Raw genomic sequence first — 22,966 nt, 5'->3', positions numbered from 1 at the left:
CACCCGTATGAATTTTGGGTGTATATATATACATGCAAAAGAGAGAGAGAAAAAAAATTACGAAAAAATACAACAAGGGAGGGGACTCGAGCTCAGGGAAGAAACAGGAATCACAGGGGAACTTAACCAACCCCTTGACGGTTAAACACAAGAAAAAGCATATTCGCAAAAAGCGCTCGGTATTGTGGTAACCGCTGCCATTTCCAATGCGCAGTTGACAAATAATGGTGAAAAACGCGGGGATCTGGGTCACTACCGCCTTCAATGACGTAATGGACATAGTAACCCAAGAGCCAAACAATCGTGTTCGTTTTCGTCTGAGGAAAATAAGAGATGTCCGGATGTAAGAAGATGTCGTCTGGGAATGCGGTTTCAGGCCCTCTAGTAAGAAAAGCTAATTGACGGCGGACCCAGAGCCAATGATCCCGTCCGCAAGCAACTAGCCTGTGAAGTAAGGTGTCAGTTTGATGACATTCCTCACACTGATCAGTCGGACGAAGGCCAATACGAAAAAGACGATCACCAGTAGGTATCAGACGGTAAATGACCTTATACCACGTTGAAGCAATCTCCATCGGCAAAATGGGAAGACTAAGATGAGACCAGACCGTTTTCCATGACGTTGACGGGGAAGCAAGTTCAACAGAAGAAGGGAAACATGCTGTACCCCAACGGATTTGTAGCATGTTGGTAGTTATATGCGTCATAGAAAGTATATCAGCACCCAGAATACCGACAAGTACAAAGTATTCACGAATGTGCCGCAATTTAGGATTAATCCGTCCAACATCAACAGGAGGGGTCAGACTGGCCGGCCGGAGGCGGGAAAGTAAACGAGAGGTGACTGAATGCGGAGCCCGCGTACAGGTTAAAACATTGCGGCGGGCAAATAAGATGGACGTCTTCACTTTGATATCTGAAAGACCCAATCCTCCAAGCTTCCGAGGCCTGGCCACAACTTCATATCGGACACGGAAGACATGGCGGCGCCACAGAAATCGACTAGACAGCTGTTTCAGCCTGCGGGCCATCATCGCGGGAAGCGGGAAGACCTGCGCAACGTAGTATATTTTACTGAAGACATAGGTCTCTAAAACCCGTGCCTTGTGAAGGAGGCTAAGGGAACGGCGGTCATGTTCAAGGATCGCCCCGTGAACACGACTCGTAACCTCACGCCAATTTAGTGCCGCCATTTTGATCGGATTACGATCCACTATGATCCCCAAGGTCTTATGGCGATCGACAACCGTCGCCCAAGGAATGACGACATGATCAAAGCCTCTCAACGGCAGGAACGTGCATTTGCGATCATTAATGCGAGCACCAGCAAGACCACAAAATGAATCCAAGGTATCCTTAAGCCGTGGTATATCCTCGGCATGTCGTACTAAAACCATGACGTCATCGGCGTATGCACGGACTGCAAAAATTTCCCCCAATATATTCCAGCCACGTAAGTGCATGGTGAGATGGCGAAGTAAGGGCTCTAAGGATAGAACAAAAAGTGACATGGATAAGGGGCTTCCCTGGGGTAACCCCCGTCTGATCGATATCCGGGGGGTAGGGTGACCGTTCACAATCACCGAGACACTGATACCGGTAAAAAGATTAGTTAAGACTTGTCGAGCATCATTATTAAAGCCGACAGCGGTGAGCACTCTCGATAAAAAATCATGGCTGACGCGATCGAACGCTTTTTGGAAATCAAGAAAAAGCAAAGCCCCTGGGATATTAGCGGCAGCCGCCACCGAGATTACATCGCGACATTCGAGAACGGAAGTCAGTATCGTGCGTCCAGGCACACAGCTTTGGTGGGCGGCAATAATGGTATCGAGCAGCTTAGAGAGACGGATATTAATTGCTCGAGCGACAAGTTTATAATCAAAGTTAAGGAGAGTAATAGGACGGAGGGAATCAATTGCAGGTCGACCTGTGGATTTCGGGAGGAGGACCATTCTGCCTTCCTGAAAAGGAGCAGGAAGTGAGACTCCCCGCATCACTTCATTTACCATTGACGTTAAGGTGTCACCAATGAGCGGCCAAAATTGAACATAGAACTCCTTAGGAATACCATCTAATCCAGGCGACTTGCGGGACTGCGATCCTGCAACAACATCATATATGTCATCCTTCTGAAAGGGACGCAGAAAGGCGTCGTTTAATTGAGGAGTGACGACGCGAGGCATCAAGGAGGTAAAGTCGTCAAGAGAGGTTTCCGCCGGGACATGAGTATCGTACAGATCAGTAAAATAGGTGTAAACGAAGTCAGAAATGTCACGGTGAGAGGTGAACACGCGGCCGTCAGCGGTTGTGAGGGAGGCAAGGCACCCACGTTTCCGGCGCGACCGTAAACGGACTAGATGGTAGAGTGACGTCAGTTCCTCTTGTAGAAGGGAACGTGGTTGAGACCTCGTCCGCAGGCCCTCCATTTGAATGCGTTTGAGCTGCAGCAATTTGGCTTTGATGCGCTGTATATCAGTAACCCGGAGGGGAGCATGCGTAGCACTATCGTACAGTTGACGTAAGACAGAATAGTAAAATTCTTGCGTTCGTCGATCTTCTGCCACCTTCGCAGCCCCAAAACGCATGAGAGCCCTACGGATGTGAGGTTTTGCATACAGTGTCCACCATGCCACTATAGACGGGTACCGGTCCATAGTACGAGAACAACGTGTCCAAATGTCCTCCAGGACGATACCAAGGGAGGTATCTTGCAAATACGCGATATTGAGCATCCAAGGAGGACGAAACAATTTTACCGGTTGTCGCTCGTAATTAAACGTAACGGCTACAGCGCAATGATCAGTAAAACAGGCTGGTATCACATCAACAGCCAGAAGTTGCCCACACAAGGAATCGGAAAGGTAAAAGCGATCGAGGCGACTGCTAGACGTGGGAGTAAAGTAGGTATGTCGCACAAGTGTAGGATAGCGAGAAACCCACACGTCACGCAGGTGCAAGGAGCGCACAAGGTCGTCGAGTTCTTTACTGAAATTAAAATTAGGAGACTGATCTACCGGCCGTAGAACACAATTGAAGTCCCCACCTAAAATTATCTTTGTCGGGGATTTACGAAGCAGGTAAATGACTTCTTCTTTATAGAAACTCGAGCGTGCGGTAGTACAACCCGAACCAGAAGGGGCATAAAGAAGGAGTAAACTGAGATCATAAAACGTGCACCCGATCCCCCTTCCACTGTCAAGTACTTCGAAATTCATCAACGGAATGCCTTCTCTATAAAAGAAGGCAGTGCCCGTAGAAAGTTCGGAAGCGACATTAAAAAACGTAGAGAACCCAGGAATGGAAAACTGGTCGAATAGGACTTCCTGTAAAAAAACAACATCTGCCCCAGACTGATAGATAAACTGTCGCAAAGCGGCGAGCCGAAGCTCAGAACATATTCTGTTAATATTCAGAGTAAGAAATGTATATGCTTGCATGGAACTTCAACCTACAAAGAAAAACAAAGATCGGTAGAGAGCCGTCAGCTGACGGAGCAGCATACAAGTAATCATACCAGAAACAAGCGCTGAACCACAGAGAGAAAAACTACGAAACAGAACCCTCATCTTCCCACTGCTTTTTCTTCGGCCGTGACGCGGCTCTCCGTGGCTGTTTACGGATTCGACTGCGGCTCCGCGGTGCCGACGCTGCAGCGTTCGGCTGCGTAGGAGCATCATGTAGACATTCCGTGTCAGATTGCGAGAGAGAGGCCTCTACATCCCACTCGTCCGCAGACATGGGTTCACGGTGGGACAGTTGGTGAATAACAACGGGATCCACTGGCTCTGGAGAATCAATCAGTTGTTTGATGGGAGGAGGCTGTGACCCAGAGGGGGCGACAGAAATTCCAGAAGGGGGATGCGAAACAGAGTCAATAGGAGAAGTGTCAGAGAGCACCGGAGAAGACACGTGGCAACCAGAAGCAGGTTCCGTCACGGGCGTCTCCGAAGAGGCTGCCGCGGTAGCAGGAACAACGTCTGATAAGGTGTCAGGGAGCTTCTGCAAAGGCGTGATAGCACCTGTGGCTTCCTCATCCACGATTTCCGACTGAGAAAGAGAGTCCTTTACCGGAGGCCCATCGGAAGGGCGAGCCAATAAGGAAGATTCATCAGCCGCATCATCCTGTGTTCGCCGACGCTTGTTGTGAGAAATCAGCGCGGGAACATCGGAATTATGGGCAGCAACATCCCTACTCAAGGACAACGGGGGAAAATCACGGCCGTTGTCGGGTAACGGAGCACTGCGTCCCTCAGTAACAGTGAGCGATTCAGTCCGAGATCCTTGCGGGAGAAGATCAGCTAAAGTCAATTTTTTACGCTGTTCGTATGTAGGTTTTAATACCACCACACGCCGCGGACAATTAATACGGAAATGACCAGTTTCATTACAATAATAACATGTTCCTTCCTGGCCACTGTACGTGATATGGACCCTATAACCACATACTTGTAGGTGAGAAGGAATAGGTTTTTTGACCACCATTTCCACCGACCGAATACCACTATATACCTGTAAGCGGTGCTGAGCAGACCAGCGTTCCTTTCGAATATGGCGTACGTCCCCATAAGGAAGCAAAACGGACTTCAGAAAAGAGTCGTCAACCTCGGGCGGAAGGTTAAATACCCGAACATTCGTATATACCACTTCTGCATTTGCCAAGAGAACCATACTAGTGGAACCATCACGGTGCGTAAAGGGTACCTGAGAACCATGACGAGAAAGTAGCCTATCAACCTGGAGCGGGTCAAGAAACTTAACAAAAAACACATATAATTCGCTGTCGAAATATGCGGTATGCACCTGATCAGTAGTGACCTTAACTGTATCGACTAACCAGTCATGTATCTCCAAAGAACCGGGCTGGACGTGACGCGTGGATTTGTCAAAGGTAAAACTGACTGTACCTGTACGCGGAACTTTCGTGGGAACCATGGTGGACATCACGGCGAGAGACGACGCCGCGACAGGAAGGGCCGCACGAACACCAAACACCAGCCGACAACCAGCGATGCGACGCGCACGGAGACCAACACGGCACTAAACTGACAGGAGGAAAAACACGCTGCGCTACGGTAGAGGCGGAACTAAGAGCACGACCTAGTCGACCGACGCGCGAAGCGAGAATACCACTCAGCTACCGTGGGCGGACGACTATTTGGTGAACAGTGGGAGTCCGGAAGGTATTGAGATCATCATCCAGTCCAGTTTTTTGCCGTTATTGCTTAGCGTATTTCATACAACTTTATTTTCGCTTCGGCAGTAACCAACTTTTAATACACATATACAAGGTGAGCTAAACTCCACCGACAACATTTCAGACACGGCTTTTAATACATGTATGCTAGGTGAAAAGAAACTCCACCGACAGAAATTCCGGGGTCGTTTACGGGTATTCCCTGAGTGTTTCGGTATAAGGGACCTGCGGTCTGCCGGCCGCGGTGGTCTCGCGGTGCTAGGCGCGCAGTCCGGAACCGTGCGACTGCTACGGTCGCAGGTTCGAATCCTGCCTCGGGCATGGATGTGTGTGATGTCCTTAGGTTAGTTAGGTTTAAGTAGTTCTAAGTTCTAGGGGACTAATGACCACAGCAGTTAAGTCCCATAGTGCTCACAGCCATTTTTTGAACCTGCGGTCTCTAGTTGCTGTACAGAGTAATTTTGTATTTACTATTTATTCTGTTTGTTACCCAAATTACTTTTGTTCTCGAGAAAATATTTTCATACCAATGAACAGCTTGCAATATGGAATCATTAAAATGTCTAACACAGAGTACAGATACAAAAGAGCTGTAATGTCATTTGCGACTGCTAAGTTCTAGGGGACTGATGACCACAGCTGTTAAGTTCCATATTGCTCAGAGCCACTTTTTTTTATTTTTTTTTTTTTTTGGTAATGTCATTGCCACCGGTGTCGCGTCAGTTCAGAATATCGGTAGCGCCGTTGGGGTGCTCTTCCGTTGCATTCATTGTACCACCAAACGAGGCGTGTAAAGGCTGACTCATCGTTAGTAAACCTGTCCACACTACATACCACTGTTCACGCACAAGTAACACAATCGAAAACAAATATCCGAGGCAGAACTGATCAGTGTTGAATGTAAGCTCCAGGACGTAGAGTAAAGTGGGCGTTAATATTTCCAGACAACAAGTATCGTGGCAGAATGGAACAAATTTTAGGATTATAGAGTGTTCCACAAGCAATAATCAATGTGACAGGAACGGTTATTCAAAACAAAAACGTCTGGTAAACTTGGGCTTCAAAGCACATAACTAAATAGCTTTGAGCACTTCAGCTAAGATACTGTGACACAAATCCCTTTTACTGAAACCTCTTTGCTTTCCAGATTTTGGAAGGAGGTAGTACAGACCAAAACAAGAAAACATTGTTCAGTAAACGGGGACTCTACAATGCATACCTTAAGCGCTTAACAGTCTAATGAGTACACAGTATGGTTTGAGAGTAAATCGGAGAAAGACGAAGGTAATGAGAAGTAGTAGAAATAAGAACAGCGAGAAATTTAACATGAGGATTGATGGTCACGAAGTCAATGAAGTTAAGGAAGTCTGCTACCTAGGCAGTAAAATAACCAATGACGGACGGAGCAAGGAAGACATCAAAAGCAGACTCGCTATGGCAAAAAAGGCATTTCTGGCCAAGAGAAGTCTACTAATATCAAATACCGGCCTTAATTTGAGGAAGAAATTTCTGAGGATGTACGTCTGGAGTACAACATTGTATGGTAGTGAAACATGGACTGTGGGAAAACCGGAACAGATCAAAGGATTTCAGATGTGGTGCTATAGATGAATGTTGAAAATTAGATGGACTGATAAGGTGAGGAATGAGGAGGTTCTACGCAGAATCGGAGAGGAAAAGAATATGTGGAAAACACTGATAAGGAGAAGGGACAGGATGATGGGACATCTGCTAAGACATGAGGGAATGAGTTCCATGGTTCTAGAGGGAACTGTAGAGGTCAAAAACTGTAGAGGAAAACAGAGATTGGAATATGTCAAGCAAATAATTGAGGACGTAGGTTGCAAGTGCTACTCTGAGATGAGGAGGTTAGCACAGGAAAGGAATTCGTGGTGGTCCGCATGAAACCAGTCAGTAGACTGATGACAAAAAAAAAAAAAAGCGCTTCAGTACCAGAGATCTGTTGCACAGCAGCTAATATGAAGTAATGCAGATTGCTCTTAAGGTATACATTGTGGAGTCCATGTTTATTGCACATTTTTGTTTTATTTTGAACCATTCCACCACATTTCAAAATATGAAAAGCAAACAGACTGCAGTGGAAGACATTTGTTTCACATTATCATATACTAAAGAGACTGCCAACACTAAGCTAGTCCGTCCCCTTTTGCAGTGCTGTCGCGTGGTCAGGGATCCTTACCAGATAGGATTAACAGAGTAAATTGAGAAACGTCAACGAAGAACAGCACATTTGTATTATCGCGAAATAAGGGAAACAGTGTCACTAACACGATACAGCACTGGGGATGGACAGCATTAAGACAAAAGCATTTATCATTGCAGCCGAATCTTCTCACGAAATTTCTATCGCCAACTTTCCCCTCCATATGCGAAAATACTTCTTTGACGCCGACGTACATGGGGAGAAACGATCATCACAATAAAATAAGGGAAATCGGAGCTCGCACGGAAAGATATGGTTTTCGTTTTTTCCGCGTCTGTTTGAGATTAGAATGATAGAGAATTATTGTGAAGGTGCTTCGGTGAACCCTGTGCCAGGCACTTAAATGTGATATACAGAGTATCCATGTGGATGGAGATGTAGATCACTGTTAAGGAATGCATTTTACAGCCCATATTTACTGGACTTTTTGGCTTCGAATGATCGTTCTTGTTATATCCATGAATATTCAATATTCTTTTGTTTATAAATGTCAGTTTTGATCGCATAAACTGTACAATTCATAATTACTGGTTTCGGCCGTTGCCATATTCAGAACTGTTACAAATAGACCAGTGGTGTAACAACTAGGTTCAATTAGCTGAACCAAAATCTACAACGAGTCTAGTGATTCGTAAGAAAAATGAAACTATTAACATGATAAGCAACCATACTTACCACCCATATATAGCATAACAATATTCAGAAGCAGGTAGCAATGTCAAAATCTATAGATTTAGGTATACACTAAGTGCTGGTGATGGCCTGGATACGTACAGTACTTAAACAAATATATGAAGCCAGTAGAGGTTACTAATGTTAGCGTACGCAAGTAACCAGTAACGGAAATTCTTTAGCTGAAATGTTGTATGTGTGGGAACTTATTAAAATTTCTTGATATAACAAAATGACCGTATGACAATGAAACATCAAAATCCATAAAATGTGTATCCTCGTAGTCTTTGGGGCCGGCATGTCCGACTAAAATCTTCTCGATTCTCAAGCCGCGTCAATGCTAATAAAATTTTTGGAAGCTCGAGAATGTTATTCGAATAGACGCTACTTGGAAACTGAGAAGATTTTATTCAGACATAAAATATGTGGAAACAAAACTCATGCTTAAAATCCACATAAAATGTGTAAAGACTAGTAACAGAAAGTCACTAGGCTAAAAATGCATATAAGTGCGTAAAAGTCGGAACAAAAAGTTAAAAAGTGACATTACATCTTTAAATTCAAACCTTTCTGCATCACAAAACAATTAAACGCAAACGAAAATGTAAGACCGTTAAGAAGACATTGACTACTGATTAAAATCTCGATAGCCGAATACACATTCGGAGCGGAATCTGTGTGGCACCACCTCGTGCCGTCTCGGTAAGAAGTTTTTGTTTGCCGTGAAGCAACTTGTGAACAAGACAGGTGGTGGCTGGCGCACACGACCACACACCAGTTTGCTGCGGCGCTTGACGCTTCAAAGACTAGTAGGTTTCTGAATATATCAAAATAATCAGTCAAGTTAAACTCATTCTGTTCATTGAGCAGTAATACCAGCAGCCGTTTTTTTTTTTTCAAAATTTCTATTTCTCGTTTTGATGCCTTACTCAGTTCTCCCATAATACCCTCCAAATAACTTACCATTGTTTTACTTCATCCAAATATGTATCGAATACGCTTTTATTTAGGCTATATGCATATGGTGTGAGACTTCTTTTCCTCTGGACCTGCTGTCTCTTGTCAAGTATTTTCGACTTCTCATAAAGGTTCATTACATCGCTGTCAGAAATACATGACTGGAAAGAGACAGTAGATCCGGAGGGTAATAAGTCTTCTGTTGCTAGGTCATACAATGGTGCAGTTGCCGAGAGGGTAGCACAAGCATCCAAAAAAATGAGAGAAAAATTGAAATTCAGCTGAAAGGTACAGTTTGTTCTATGCTACGCGACAAAGTTGGCAACAAAAGCAACAAATATTTAGAATCTGATATCAATAAGATAACAGCCAAGACTGGGAAAAGATTTATGTTGGTGGCACGGGAATAAATTTGAAGACTTGTTTCAGAGAGCTTATATACAACCCAACTAATAGCGTATTCGGTACACATTTGGATAAAGAAAAGTATATGGCAGGAAATATAGAGTATAATATGGCCCTGTTGCATAAGGCATCAGAAGGACAATTATTGAATGTACTGGAGAACTGGAAATTTAGGTATATAGAAAACGGCAACTGGGATTACTGCCACCAGGTGCGAAAAGACTAGACCTTTTTCGTCAGCTACGCCGTAGGAAAACAAAAACTTCTTAACGAGAAGCCAGGAGGCGGTGCCACTGTGTTTCCGCTAAGATTGTGTCATCGACTATCGAGATTTTAATTAACAGTCACTGTCTTGTTAACTGTCTTACACTCACGGTTATGTTTATATGTTTTGTCACGCAGAAAGGTTCTGATTTATGAATGTCATGTCGATTGCAAACTTTATATTCTGATTTTTACACAATAACGTGTTATTTACTTATCCAGGTTGAGAGACTTCTATTATTAGTCTTCATATAATTTATGTGGATTTTAAGTATGGATATAATGTCCACATATTTCATAGCCGTTGATGTTTTATTGCCAGATGCACACTTTGCCATATGAAGATATTTTAACTGATGACTACGCATACTGGATTTTAGCTACTGAATTTACGTTACTGTGTATTAATAGAGCCCTCTAATGTCCTCAGTTATTTTTATAACTACGGGGCATATCCATACCATCACCAGCATCTATTGCGTACCCAGATCTATAGATTTTGACGTTTATACCTACATCACAATATTTTTATCGTGTATATGGCCGGCAAACGTAGCTATTAATCGTGTTAATATTTTTATTCTTCTTATGTATAAGCCTGCGTCAACTGTACCTAGTTGGTTACACCACCGTGTTCCTGTTTGTAACTGTCTGATGATGGGGATGGCTGAAACCAGTAACAGTGAATTGTACAGTTTATGTGATCAAGAGCCGGCCGGGGTGGCCGAGCGGTTCTAGGCGCTTCAGTCTGGAACCGCGCGACCACTACGGTCGCAGGTTCGAATCCTGCCTCGAGCATGGATGTGTGTGATGTCCTTAGGTTGGTTAGGTTTAGGTAGTTCTAAGTTCTACGGGACTGATGATCTCCGATGTCAAGTCCCATAGTGGTCAGAGCCATTTTTTGTGATCAAGAAGAACCTTTACAAACAAAGTGGAATAACGTTATCGTAGACTAAATTACGGACGTCATGTCTCCATTTGCTAAAGTGACAGTTATGACAGGGACACTTTGCATAAAACATTTAAAAGTACTTACAATTAGACTTTGTCTGGCTCCGTAGCCGACGACGGGTCAGCACATGTGACTCCTATGAGGAGAACCCGATCTCAGTTCCACGTACTGGCAGCACTTTTCCTCTGTGGGAGGACTGCATCAGTTTGGTAATGCCAACTGAGAAGCTGCTTGAATGAGAAGTAGCGGCTCCAAGATCTGAAAGTCGACGACGGCCGGGACAGCTGTATCCTGAACCTATCATCTTCCGTATTGCATCCACGTGGCAGGACACGACAGACAGTTGGTGTCACTTCTCAAACTAGCAGGGGTCTGAATACATAAGAATAAATGTCTCAGTTAAACTCATTCCTTTTTATCCGCATCATGCTGCCCAGCAGAGGAGGACACGTTGCTTGCCGCAACAGCCTGGTCTTCAGGACCTGATATCCGAGATCATTTTTATTACGTTTATAAATTATTTATGCATTTGTAGATACGATATAAATATTTACAACAGTCTGCAGAGAAAACAGCGCTTCTAAATCTATCCGCATCCATTGATTACATCAAAATGAATCGTATCCCTATTTGTCGGTAAGACTGCTTCCACAATGTTTAATACAGCATGGTTTGAGATAGTCTGTTAACCGAGATATCTTTTCTCGGATTAAATAATCCTTATTTTGACGTAGGCTATCTCTTATTGGACAAGGGATCGAACGTGGAGAAATTCTACGTTTATGTATATCACTTGTAGTTGGGCTATGCAAGCTGCCAACGAATTCTGTTGCACTGGAAAAGCATCCTGCAACTTCGTTATAATCAAACTGTGTGACTTTTGCATGTCAACGGTCGGTGAAATGTGTTGGGATTTGACCGCGCGCCAGTATTATTAACACATTACAGTAGACGTATTGGAAGAAATTAGTGTGCTGCCTTTGTGGGAGTAGAACGGTCCTAGCGTTAGGAGGCCGATGCAATAACCACGTGTCCGAGTGATGGTGTCAATACTTTCAAAACCTGTTGATGCAACGCAGTGGACATGCGTTAATTGATCTGGACGCATGAGGAACGCATGAAGAGGTTAATTGCGTTTGACACATAACATGGCTTTGTCCACGATCTGTCGCTCGGGAGGGGGTGGGGGCAGGAGAGTTAAGGATGGGGGTGGAGGTGAAACAGCACCTGTCATTGTCTTCTGTCAATATGGCAAAATCTTAGGCTCTCTTTTACTTCAAACTCATTGATCTAAGTACATAAATTAAGTTGTGCCGCTCATAACCTCAGTTATCATTTTTCTCTCGAAAGATACGTGTTCTCCCAGACGCTCTTCGGTACACCACATGTACTGGAGTTTTATTTGGTGTAGTAATTCAAAAGCCATAACGCCTCGTACTACCGGTACGAACTTTCTCCTCAGCGGCTCTAGCTGGCCTTTGTGTGTTTCAGATGGACATGGATCACTCGTACGGCGTGGGCTGGCAAGTAAACGAGGCGTTCGAAGCTGCCGTGGACGTCGCCGTCAGGACCTGCAGGAAAGGCGAACTGTTCGATATCACAATCCACTTCAAAGGTGCGCTACCTTAAAACTGGAAATGGCTGTATCACACTTCTGAAATTGTGAGCTGACAAACTGAGAAAAGGGGGTTTATTTCTCAGCCAGAAAAATACGAAATTCTGCTGTACCACGGAAATATTGTAAAGTTTCTTTTGAGTAAGGAAACTAAATAACAAGCAATCAAAAAGTAACAATTGTCATACACCGTCAGGTGGCTTGCGGAGTATGGATGTAGATGTAGAAGTTCTCTGCATAGATTGTTAGAGGTTGATGTTTGCAAATTCGTAATTATTTGTATTATCTATGCTTCAAAATCAATGAGAAACTGTTGGATTACAAGATTTTAAACATGGCTGCAACAGCAACTGTTAAAATTCTTCACGATAAAGGATGACAGCCAAAAAAAGTTGCAGGATAAAAATTTATTAAAACTCTTGACCAAGGTTCCGGTACATACAAATATACCTTCATCAGAAGTAAAAAATCCTGAACAGGAAGACTCTTTCATTAGAAAAGCCTTAGCATCGGAAGTGAGAAACACAAAAGCTTAAGTAACAGTGAAATTATCAGAGTAATACAGGCACAAAATCTTTAGTTACTTACTAAAATTATCTCATGCAAACGAGTTTAAAGAAACAATTGAGCCAAAGGCTTCGTCAATAATTAAGACATCTTCTCCATTTGTACAACATGACTACGGGCACAGGGTCAAAGCGAGCAGTTTAGCACTATTACTTAGCCTAGAACTATCGAGACATGAGTGTGAAAGTACTAGGGCAGATGGTTTCGCCGAGAGAGTGCACTTGTATGTGCCAGACACTCGCGCATATTAAAATCCATGAATACATACATAAGAGCATCAAAAATTATTAAAAGTTGTGTTAATTCAAGTTTTCTGTCTTATTAAATAAAATATATCAGACCACTTAAAAACATTTATGTAAAATAGAAAATATAGTACCAATTTACGTGTGTCCTAGTGTCAGACAGATGAGGCTTGCGCTATGGAACATCTAACGAGAGAGGGCACTAGTGTAATGCGCGAGAATTTCGCGTTACGAAGGCAGTGAAGTACGTAATGGCGAAAACAGCCAAAATGCTATAAACAAACGAAACCATCTGTCGTTGTGAATAAAAACATACTAGTCAATTAACCACAAGTACACATCGAAAATCACAAACAACAAACATCAAAAATATGTAAAAACCTTGCTCAAGAACTTTAATAAATTTTTATCCTGCAACTGTTTTTGGCTCTCATCCTTTGTTTGATTACATTTATAACATACCCAAAAGTACTCTGTTTCCTGTGGATTTCTGCGGGGTGAGTCACTGTCTCTAGGTTTCTCTCCCTTAGTGTAGTTGGATCTGTCCTCCTTGCAACGGGGTGTGGTACACACATAGCTCTGCCGCCTGACCTTTCTGGTAATCCACTGGCCAAAAGAACGACTCCGAGGATACTCACTATAACCTTTGAGGAACATCCTTTTGACATTGTTCAACATCACGCAACAAAAATCAGCAACAACAAATACACTCCTAGGAATTGAAATAAGAACACCGTGAATTCATTGTCCCAGGAAGGGGAAACTTTATTGACACATTCCTGGGGTCAGATACATCACATGATCACATTTGCAGAACCACAGGCACATAGACACAGGCAACAGAGCATGCACAATGTCGGCACTAGTACAGTGTATATCCACCTTTCGCAGCAATGCAGGCTGCTATTCTCCCGTGGAGACGATCGTAGAGATGCTGGATGTAGTCCTGTGGAACGGCTTGCCATGCCATTTCCACCTGGCGCCTCAGTTGGACCAGCGTTCGTGCTGGACGTGCAGACCGCGTGAGACGACGCTCCATCCAGTCCCAAACATGCTCAATGGGGGACAGATCCGGAGATCTTGCTGGCCAGGGTAGTTGACTTACACCTTCCAGAGCACGTTGGGTGGCACGGGTTACATGCGGACGTGCATTGTCCTGTTGGAACAGAAAGTTCCCTTGCCGGTCTAGGAATGGTAGAACGATGGGTTCGATGACGGTTTGGATGTACCGTGCACTATTCAGTGTCCCACCGACGATCACCAGAGGTGTACGGCCAGTATAGGAGATCGCTCCCCACACCATGATGCCGGGTATTGGCCCTGTGTGCCTCGGTCGTATGCAGTCCTGATTGTGACGCTCACCTGCACGGCGCGAAACACGCATACGACCATTATTGGCACCAAGGCAGAAGCGACTCTCATCGCTGAAGACGACACGTCTCCTCCATTCGTCCCTCCATTCACGCCTGTCGCGACACCACTGGAGGCGGGCTGCACGATGTTGGCGCGTGAGCGGAAGACGGCCTAACGGTGTGCGGGACAGTAGCCCAGCTTCATGGAGACGGTTGCGAATGGTCCTCGCCGATACCCCAGGAGCAACAGTGTCCCTAATTTGCTGGGAAGTGGCGGTGCGGTCCCCTACGGCACTGCGTAGGATCCTACGGTCTTGGCGTGCATCCGTGCGTCGCTGCGGTCCGGTCCCAGGTCGATGGGCACGTGCACCTTCCGCCGACCACTGGCGACAACATCGATGTACTGTGGAGACCTCACGCCCCACGTGTTGAGCAATTCGGCGGTACGTCCACCCGGCCTCCCACATGCCCATTATACGCCCTCGCTCAAAGTCCGTCAACTGCACATACGGTTCACGTCCACGCTGTCGCGGCATGCTACCAGTGTTAAAGACTGCGATGGAGCTCCGTATGCCACGGCAAACTGGCTGACACTGACGGCGGCGGTGCACAAATGCTGCGCAGCTAGCGCCATTCGACGGCCAACACCGCGGTTCCTGGTGTGTCCGCTGTGCCGTGCGTGTGATCATTGCTTGTACAGCCCTCTCGCAGTGTCGGGAGCAAGTATGGTGGGTCTGACACACCGGTGTCAATGTGTTCTTTTTTCCATTTACAGGAGTGTATATCAATATACGTGGCACCTGTTCTTCCGGACATCTCCGAAATAACAGACACCATTTGGATTCTGCAGCCATTATGAATCAAGACACAAAGGAGTTAATGACATTTAGCTGGTAGTGGGCGTTAATTTACATCAGCCGAGCCTGGCCACTGACCCCTTCGGTGCAGATGCACACCACACTCGAACTGTTACGGTAATCGGCGAAACGCTACGAGCTATGAGGGTAATGAGCAAGAGCATTACGTCAGTAGTGTGTGGGTAAGTTGAGAGTCTACATACGACGGGAGGCGTGGTAGGGTAGTCTGTGCAGTCACGACGATCACTACGTCGGAATGGCTTAGTCGTCAGGGCATCTGTATAGTAAGCAGGAAACCCGGTTGGGTTCGAATCCGGGTCCAACATAAATTTCCAACTATCCCCAATTATGTAATTCAATGCCCACTAGTAGCTAAATGTTATTAATTCCTTTGTGTCTCGAAATATAACAACTTCCGAAACAGTAAGAAAAAACTAACTAATTTCCGGGGCGTAGGGAACGATCGTAAAAAATAAGAAGCTGTCTTGAGCTCAGAGAAAGTGGTAAGTGCTGTACTGGTAACGGGCACGGTTTGGTAAATGTCGGTGGTTGCTTTGTCTACATGTCTTCATCGTGGGTATCACACCACTACTTCCATCGTAGCTGTCAGTATTAAAGTACTTTTGAACAGAGCATACAATACACTGCGGGGCCACGTAGTTCACTTGCTTAATGTGGCAGAAATCCCTAATGCTCTATCTGTGTCAAAGAAGCCTTCTAAACATTTTTACACCACCCAAGGATATTTGTGAGAATGCTACAGTCCGTGGTCCAATGAATGTATGCTCTTGAGCGACAGGTACGGAATATTTTGCTGTCAGTATCTGACTTGTGAATCTAGAAAAATGAATTTTCCTTCGCCACTCAGAAATATATGAGTCATCAGACATCTGACTGGTTTGATACGGCCAGCCACGAACTGCCAAACTCTTCATCTCAGAGTAACATTTGCAGCCTACCTCCTCAGTTACTTTATTTAATGGATGTATTCCTATTTCTGTCTATCTTTACAGTTTTTACCCACCACAGCTCCCTTTAGCACAATGGAAGTTATTCCCTGATATCTTAACAGATATCCTACCTTCCTGTCGCTTAATCTCGTCAGTATTTTCCATATATTCTGTATTTTCTCGCCTATTCTTTGGGGAACCTTCTCTTTCCTTATCTTATCAGTCTACCTAATTTTCAGATTTATTCTATGCACCGCATCTCAAGGACTCCGATTCCCTTGTGATCCGATTTTCCCACAGTCCATCTCTCACTACCATACAATGCAGTACGTCTCAGAAATTCCTTCCTCACATTAAGACTTAGATACTAGTAAACTTCTATTTGCCAGAAATGCTCTTTTTGCCAGTTCTAGTCTGCTTCCTATGACACCGTTTCTCCTTCCATCATGGGTTATTTTCCTAAGTAGCGTAACAGAATTCCTTAACTTTGTCTACTTAGCGATTCTGAATCCTGATGTTAAGGTTCTTACAGTTCTCATTTCTGCTACCTCTCATTGCTTTTGTATTTCTTCCATTTGCTACCATTCCACATTCTGTACTCACTAGACATTCCATACATCACATCCTGTTACTCTTCTTCACCTTCACTACGGATAGCAACGTCGTCCGCGAATCTTATCATTGATATTCTTTCTGCCTCAATTTTAATCCCATTTCTGAAACATTCTTCTATTTCCGTCACTTCTTCTCCGATGTATAGACTGAACAGTAGCGGCTAAAGATCTCACCTCTGCCTTCCATTCTTTTTAATCCGAGCGCTTCGTTCTCGGCCTTCTGATTTTATTGTTCTATCTTGGTCTGTGTATATACTGTATAGTACCTGTCTTTTCCTATAGCTCATCCATATTTTTCTCAGAATTTCGAACATCTTACACCATCTTGCACTGTCGATCGATTTTTCCTTATCAACAAATCCAAGGGGCGTTTCTTGATTTTTCTTCAGTGTTGCTTCCATTATCAAACGCAATGTCATAACTGCCTCTTTGTGCGATTTTCACTTTCTGAAAGCCAAACTGATCGTCATCTAAAATCAATTGTCTTTTCCATTCTTCTGTGTACAACTTGAATGCATGAGCTTTTAAATGATTAAGCGATTCTTCTAGCACTTGTAGCACTTGTGGATGATGTTTTTCCGAAAGTCTGATGGTGTCACCAGTCTCATACATTCCACACATTAACGTGAATAGTCGTTTAGGTGACACTTCCCTGATGACTCCTGTTTCTTCTGTTGCGTCATCAGACAAGTTTTCCTTGTCGGAATGGCCTTCAGTGTAATTTTGCCGTCTATCTTACCTCTCTCCTGCATTTAACAGTGTGATTCTCATTGCACTCTTAATGTTACCAACCTTGTTTTTAATTTCACCGCAGGCTGTTTTGAATTTTGCTACATGCTGAGTCAGTCCTTCCGACAATCATTTCTTTTTGATTGCTTCGCATTTTCGTGCAGCCATTTTGCCTTAGCTTCCTGCATTTCATGTTTATTTCGTTCACAAGTTACTTGTATTTGTGTATTCCTCAATATTTTGTAGTTCATTCTTTCATCGATCTCTGAAGAATTTCTTCTGTCACCCATTGGTTCTTCGCCGTTACCTTCCTTGCACCTCTAGTTTCCTTTCCAACTTCTGCGACTGCTATTTTTGGAGATGGCCGTTCTTCTCCAGCTCAGCTGCCTACTGAACTATTCATTATATATTCATTCTTCAGTATTTGCGTATCCTACTTCCTTGCACACTAGTTCCTCCTAACAAGTCTGTTCATCACTACTAAACTGTGATCTTAGTTTATATCTATCCTTACAATCCAATATATGATTTCTGAATTTCTGCCTCAACCTGTATCCTCTGGCCTCCTCTTGTAACCACTGAACAGAGTATTCACTATTACTAACCAAGTCCATATTCTCCCATAACCCTTTCTTCTACTCCTATTCTTAAAACCGTATGTCAGTCCCCCATCCCTATTATATTTTTATTTCCCTTCACGTACCGAATTATCCCTTCAATATCCCCACATGCTTTCTCTATCTCTTCATCCTCTGCTTGCGACGCTGGCATGTATGCCTTAACGATTACTGTCGGCATTGCGTTGCTGTCATTCTAATGAGAAGAACTCTATCACTTAACTGTACAGAGTAACTCACTCTGTCCTCCCTTCCTATTCATAACGAAACCTACTAGCTGTACACCATTTTTTTCTGTCGTTGATATTGCACTCATTCGACCAGAAATCTTTGCTTCTTTCCATTTCACTTCATTGATGTCCACTGCATATTGATTGAACCCTAGTGTTTCCCTTTTCAGATTTTCTAGCTTCCCTACCACGTTCAGACTTCTGACATTCCACGTCCTAATTCAGAAAAAGTTAACCTTTCGTTGCTCATTCAGTCTTTCTCTCATGGTCACCTAACCCTGGTAATCCCCTTCTGGAGATCCGAATGAGGGACTACTCCGGAATCTCTTGCCAGTGGAGAGACTGTCATTACACGTTGCTCAATTACAGGAAACATGTACTGTACATAGACATCGTCTCTTTAACGCACTATTTTCCATTGCCTTCTGCACTCCCATGTCGTTGACCATTTCTGGTTCTTCCACCTTTTAGGAACTTTTCCCCACCACCTCAAGGACATATGAGTGCCCTGAGTGTCCGCTCTTTCGCCCTCTTCGACAAGGCCACTGGCAGAACGAGGATGACAATTTATACCGGAAGTCAACAGTGGCCATTACTGGTGATTTTTATTCAAAATTTAAACACATTTGAATTCTAACCCGGCAGCGAGAATGTTTCGATTATCGCATAAAGACGGTAGTCCTAAACCGCGAGTGCAAATTTCTGAAATATGCATAGTGTTAAAATAAATAATCCATACTTCTAGAGGGGGTAGTTTCGACCGAAACAAGGTAATTTTTTTTTAATGGTGATTAAACTTGTACTCTAAAATGCATACCCTAAGAGCAATAAATAGGACCTTACATGCTACCAACCAGGTTTACTGGTGCAAGGAATCGCCAGTTGCTATTAAGCGAGTAGTCCCTGCCAGAGGAGGCACATTTACAATGATGCCTGGAAATGCCGTTCATGCCTGATGGACCACCAGCGCATTTTTTTTTTCTAAATGGTCGTGGACACCTCACTTAGATATTTAATTGACAGTGGATGGGTCGAGGAGATCCCGTACATTGCTCATTTCGTCCCTCCGACCTTAATCCCTTGGTTTTTTGGCTGTGGGGACATTTGAAGTCTTTGGTGCGAGCAAGGTACCAACAATACAGGAACGGGTCATCGGAGCTTGCTAACGCATCCGTGATCAATCTAGTGTTTGCAGAGAGTGCGCGATTCCCTAATATGTCAGACGAAAACATTGACACCATATTGAGCACCTCTAAACAGATAAATGTGTTTTCATTATGTAGCAAGGATGAACAAGTGCTCATAGCTGATAAGGTACACTTTTTAAGATCTGTGTATGTTGAAAATATTTTCTTGTTTTGGTCCATACTATATGTCACCTACTCCTTCTTCTTTTACGAAATTGTCACTGTTGCAGCTGTTAATCTTGTAGCACTGACAATGACACATGTTTAATGCTATAGGAAAGGATGCTATTAGGTAAAGTTGACAAAAGAATTGTAGCTTCCGTAATATTTTGTACACATGTATGTAATAGCTCAGTATTTGAATCTCATATTTTCCTTGTCTCTGAATGAAACAGAGATCCTGAGAAATTATTTGTCATAGCAAAGAAAAGAAGCTTTTTTCACAATGACGGTGTACGATTATTTATATCACATTTCTGTTTCATGTTAGAACACCATAATTTCACAGCGAAAACTCTTTCACTACTAAAGAGAGCTTATCTGTAAGAACAGCTCCCTCATGACAATCACAAATTACAGAGCACGATATCAAGACAAGGAACGTTGTTCGTTCACACATACATGATGTCAGCTTCTGAATTGTTCAAAGAACACGCGCATGGCACATAATTTATATGCTAGTTGTCGACTCCACCACAACTGTAAACCGACTAAATTAATGAGAATTTTATTTCTGTATATTATAAAATGATCTTCTACTGAATATTACGGTTCAAATTAATATTTGTATTGCTTTCCTGTTGCTAAAGAGCAAATGATTTAAAGAAAGCTACATCACTTGAAGTTTACAAAACGTAATGGCAAAGTTGGTTACAGAAACTGTTTCAAACAATTATGAAATATAACATTTGAAATTTTTAGTTATGCCAATTGTATAACGCAGTGTGTATTTAGCTTTGCTAAGCATTTCAATGTATTTACGAAAAGTTATGTATGATTTTGAAAAATGACAATAATTTTCTATTTATTGAATAAATAATTTTCGTAAAAAAGAGGGTAAATAATATTTTGGCAAATATCTTATGTACGTGGAATTTTTGGTAACTGATGTAAAGAGGAATCTACAGGATAACTAACTTTCTTAGCTCAAACTTAACTCACGGAAATATGTACTACGTTATTACGTTATTAATAAATTTAGGAAGATAGAAGACGAACTGCATAGTTTGTAGGCGAAAATCAGACTAAGCATTACAGAAAAGAAAGCTTTACCGCTAATTTCTATTGTCTCAGAAGGTTGGCACACATTTTTTTGTAGTCATCAGTCGTCTGATTGGTTTGATGTGGCCCAACCGAATTCCTCTCCTGTGCCAACCTCAGAGTAACACTTGCAACCTACGTCCTCAATTATTTGCTGGATGTATTCTAGGCTCTGCCTTCCTCTACAGTTTTTTGCCTTCTACAGGTTCCTCTTGTAGCATGGAAGTGATTCCCTGATTTCTTAATAGATGTCCTCCTCATGCCTTACCTTATCAGTCCACATAATTTTCAACATTCGTCTGTAGCACCACATCGCAAATGCATCGATCCTCTTCTGTTCCGGTTTTCACAGTCCATGTTTCACTACCAAACAGTGCCGTGCTCCAGACGTACATTCTCTGAAATATCTTTATCAAATTAAGCCAATGTTTGACATTAGTGGAAATATTTTGGTCAGGAATGCCCATTTTGGCAGTGCTATTCTGCTTTTGATGTCCTCTTCCCTCCGTCCGTCACTGGTTATTTTGATGCCTACGTAGGAGAATCACTTAACTTTATCTACTTCGTGACTATCAATGCTGGTAAGTTTCCCACTGTTCTCGTTTCTGTTATATCCCATTACTTTCGTTGTTCTTCGCTTTATTCTCAATCCATATTCTGTACTCATTAGATTCACTGTCACTCAGAATAGCAATGTCATCAGCGAATCATCAATTATATCCTTTAGCCTTAAATTTTCACTCCATTCTTAAACCTTTCTTTTATTTCCATCATTGCTTCTTCGATGTTCCGATTGAACAGTAAGGGCGAAAGACTACATCCCTTTCTTACATCCGTTTTAATCCGAGCTCTTCGATCTTGGTGGTCCACTCTTATTATTCCGTCTTAGCTCTTGTAAATATTGTATATTACCCGTCTCTTCCTACAACTTGCGCCTATTTTTCTTAGAATTTCAAACATCTTTCAACATTTTACATTGTCGAACGCTTTTTCCAGGACGACAACGAATGTGAACCTGTCTTGATTTTTCTTTGGTCTTGCTTCTATTATCAACCGCAACGTCATAATTGCCTCTCTGGTGCCTTTAACTTTACTAAACTCAAAATGATCATCATCTAACACATATTCAATGTTCTGTTCCATTCTTCTGAATACCATTCTTGTCAGCAACGTGGATACGTGAGATGATAAGGTGATTGTGCAATAATTCTTGCACTTGTCAGCTATTGCAATCTTCGGAAGTGTGTGGATGAGACTTTTCCGAAAGTCAGGTGGTATGTAGCCAGACTCATAAATTCTACACGCCACCGTGAATAGTCAATTTGTTGCCACTTCTGCCATTGGTTTTAGAAATTCTGATGCAATGTTATCCATCCCTTCTGTCTTATTTGATCTTAAGACCTCTAAAGCTCTGTTAAATTCTCATTCTAATACAGGATCCCCTATCTCTTCTAAATAGTCTCCTATCTGTTCTTCTATCACATCAGATAAACCTTCCCACTCATAGAGGCCTTCAGTGTATTCTTTCTACCTATCCACTCGCTCCGCTGCATGTAACTATGGAATTCCCGTTGCGCTCTTAATGTTGTCACCCTTGTTTTTAATTTCACCGAAGGTTGTTTTGACTTTCCTGTATGTTGAGACTGTCCTTCCGACAATCATTACTTTTTCTATTTCTACACATTTTTCATGCAGCCATATCGCCTTAGCTGCTCTGCACTTCCTATTTATTTCATCCCTCAGTAACTAGTACTTCTACGTTCCTGAATTTCCTTGAACATATTTGTGCTGCCTTCTTTCATCGATCGCCTGAAGTATTTCTTGTGTTTCCCATGGCTGCCTCGAATTTACCATCTTTGTACCTACTTTCTTATTTGGAACTTCTATGATTGCCTTTTTAGGGATTTCCAGATCTCTTCAACTGTACTGCCTGCTGAGCTATTCCTTAATGTTATTTCTATAGCCTTAGAGAACTTCAGGCGTATCTCATCATTTGCTAGTGCTTCCGCATTCTACTTGTTTGCCGTATTGATTCTTGCTGACTAACTTCTTCATGTTCAGCCTACTCTTCA

At 43.0% G+C, this 22,966-nt stretch overlaps 1 protein-coding gene across 1 annotated transcript in view; it reads left to right on the top strand.

The window, feature by feature from the left end:
- The window catches only part of LOC126334704 (uncharacterized), a 50,853-nt gene that overhangs the window by 13,198 nt on the left and 14,689 nt on the right, over positions 1 to 22,966 (top strand). The window contains exon 3 of the mRNA XM_049997210.1: positions 12,163 to 12,286. Within this exon, the coding sequence (XP_049853167.1) occupies positions 12,163 to 12,286 (124 nt within the window). The remainder of the gene's footprint in view (positions 1 to 12,162; positions 12,287 to 22,966) is intronic.

This window comes from Schistocerca gregaria, chromosome 2 (genome assembly GCF_023897955.1).
Source record: "Schistocerca gregaria isolate iqSchGreg1 chromosome 2, iqSchGreg1.2, whole genome shotgun sequence".
Classification (NCBI taxonomy): Eukaryota; Metazoa; Arthropoda; class Insecta; order Orthoptera; family Acrididae; genus Schistocerca; species Schistocerca gregaria.
Note: the sequence above shows the minus strand (reverse complement) of the source record. Positions and strands in the feature narration are given on the sequence as shown.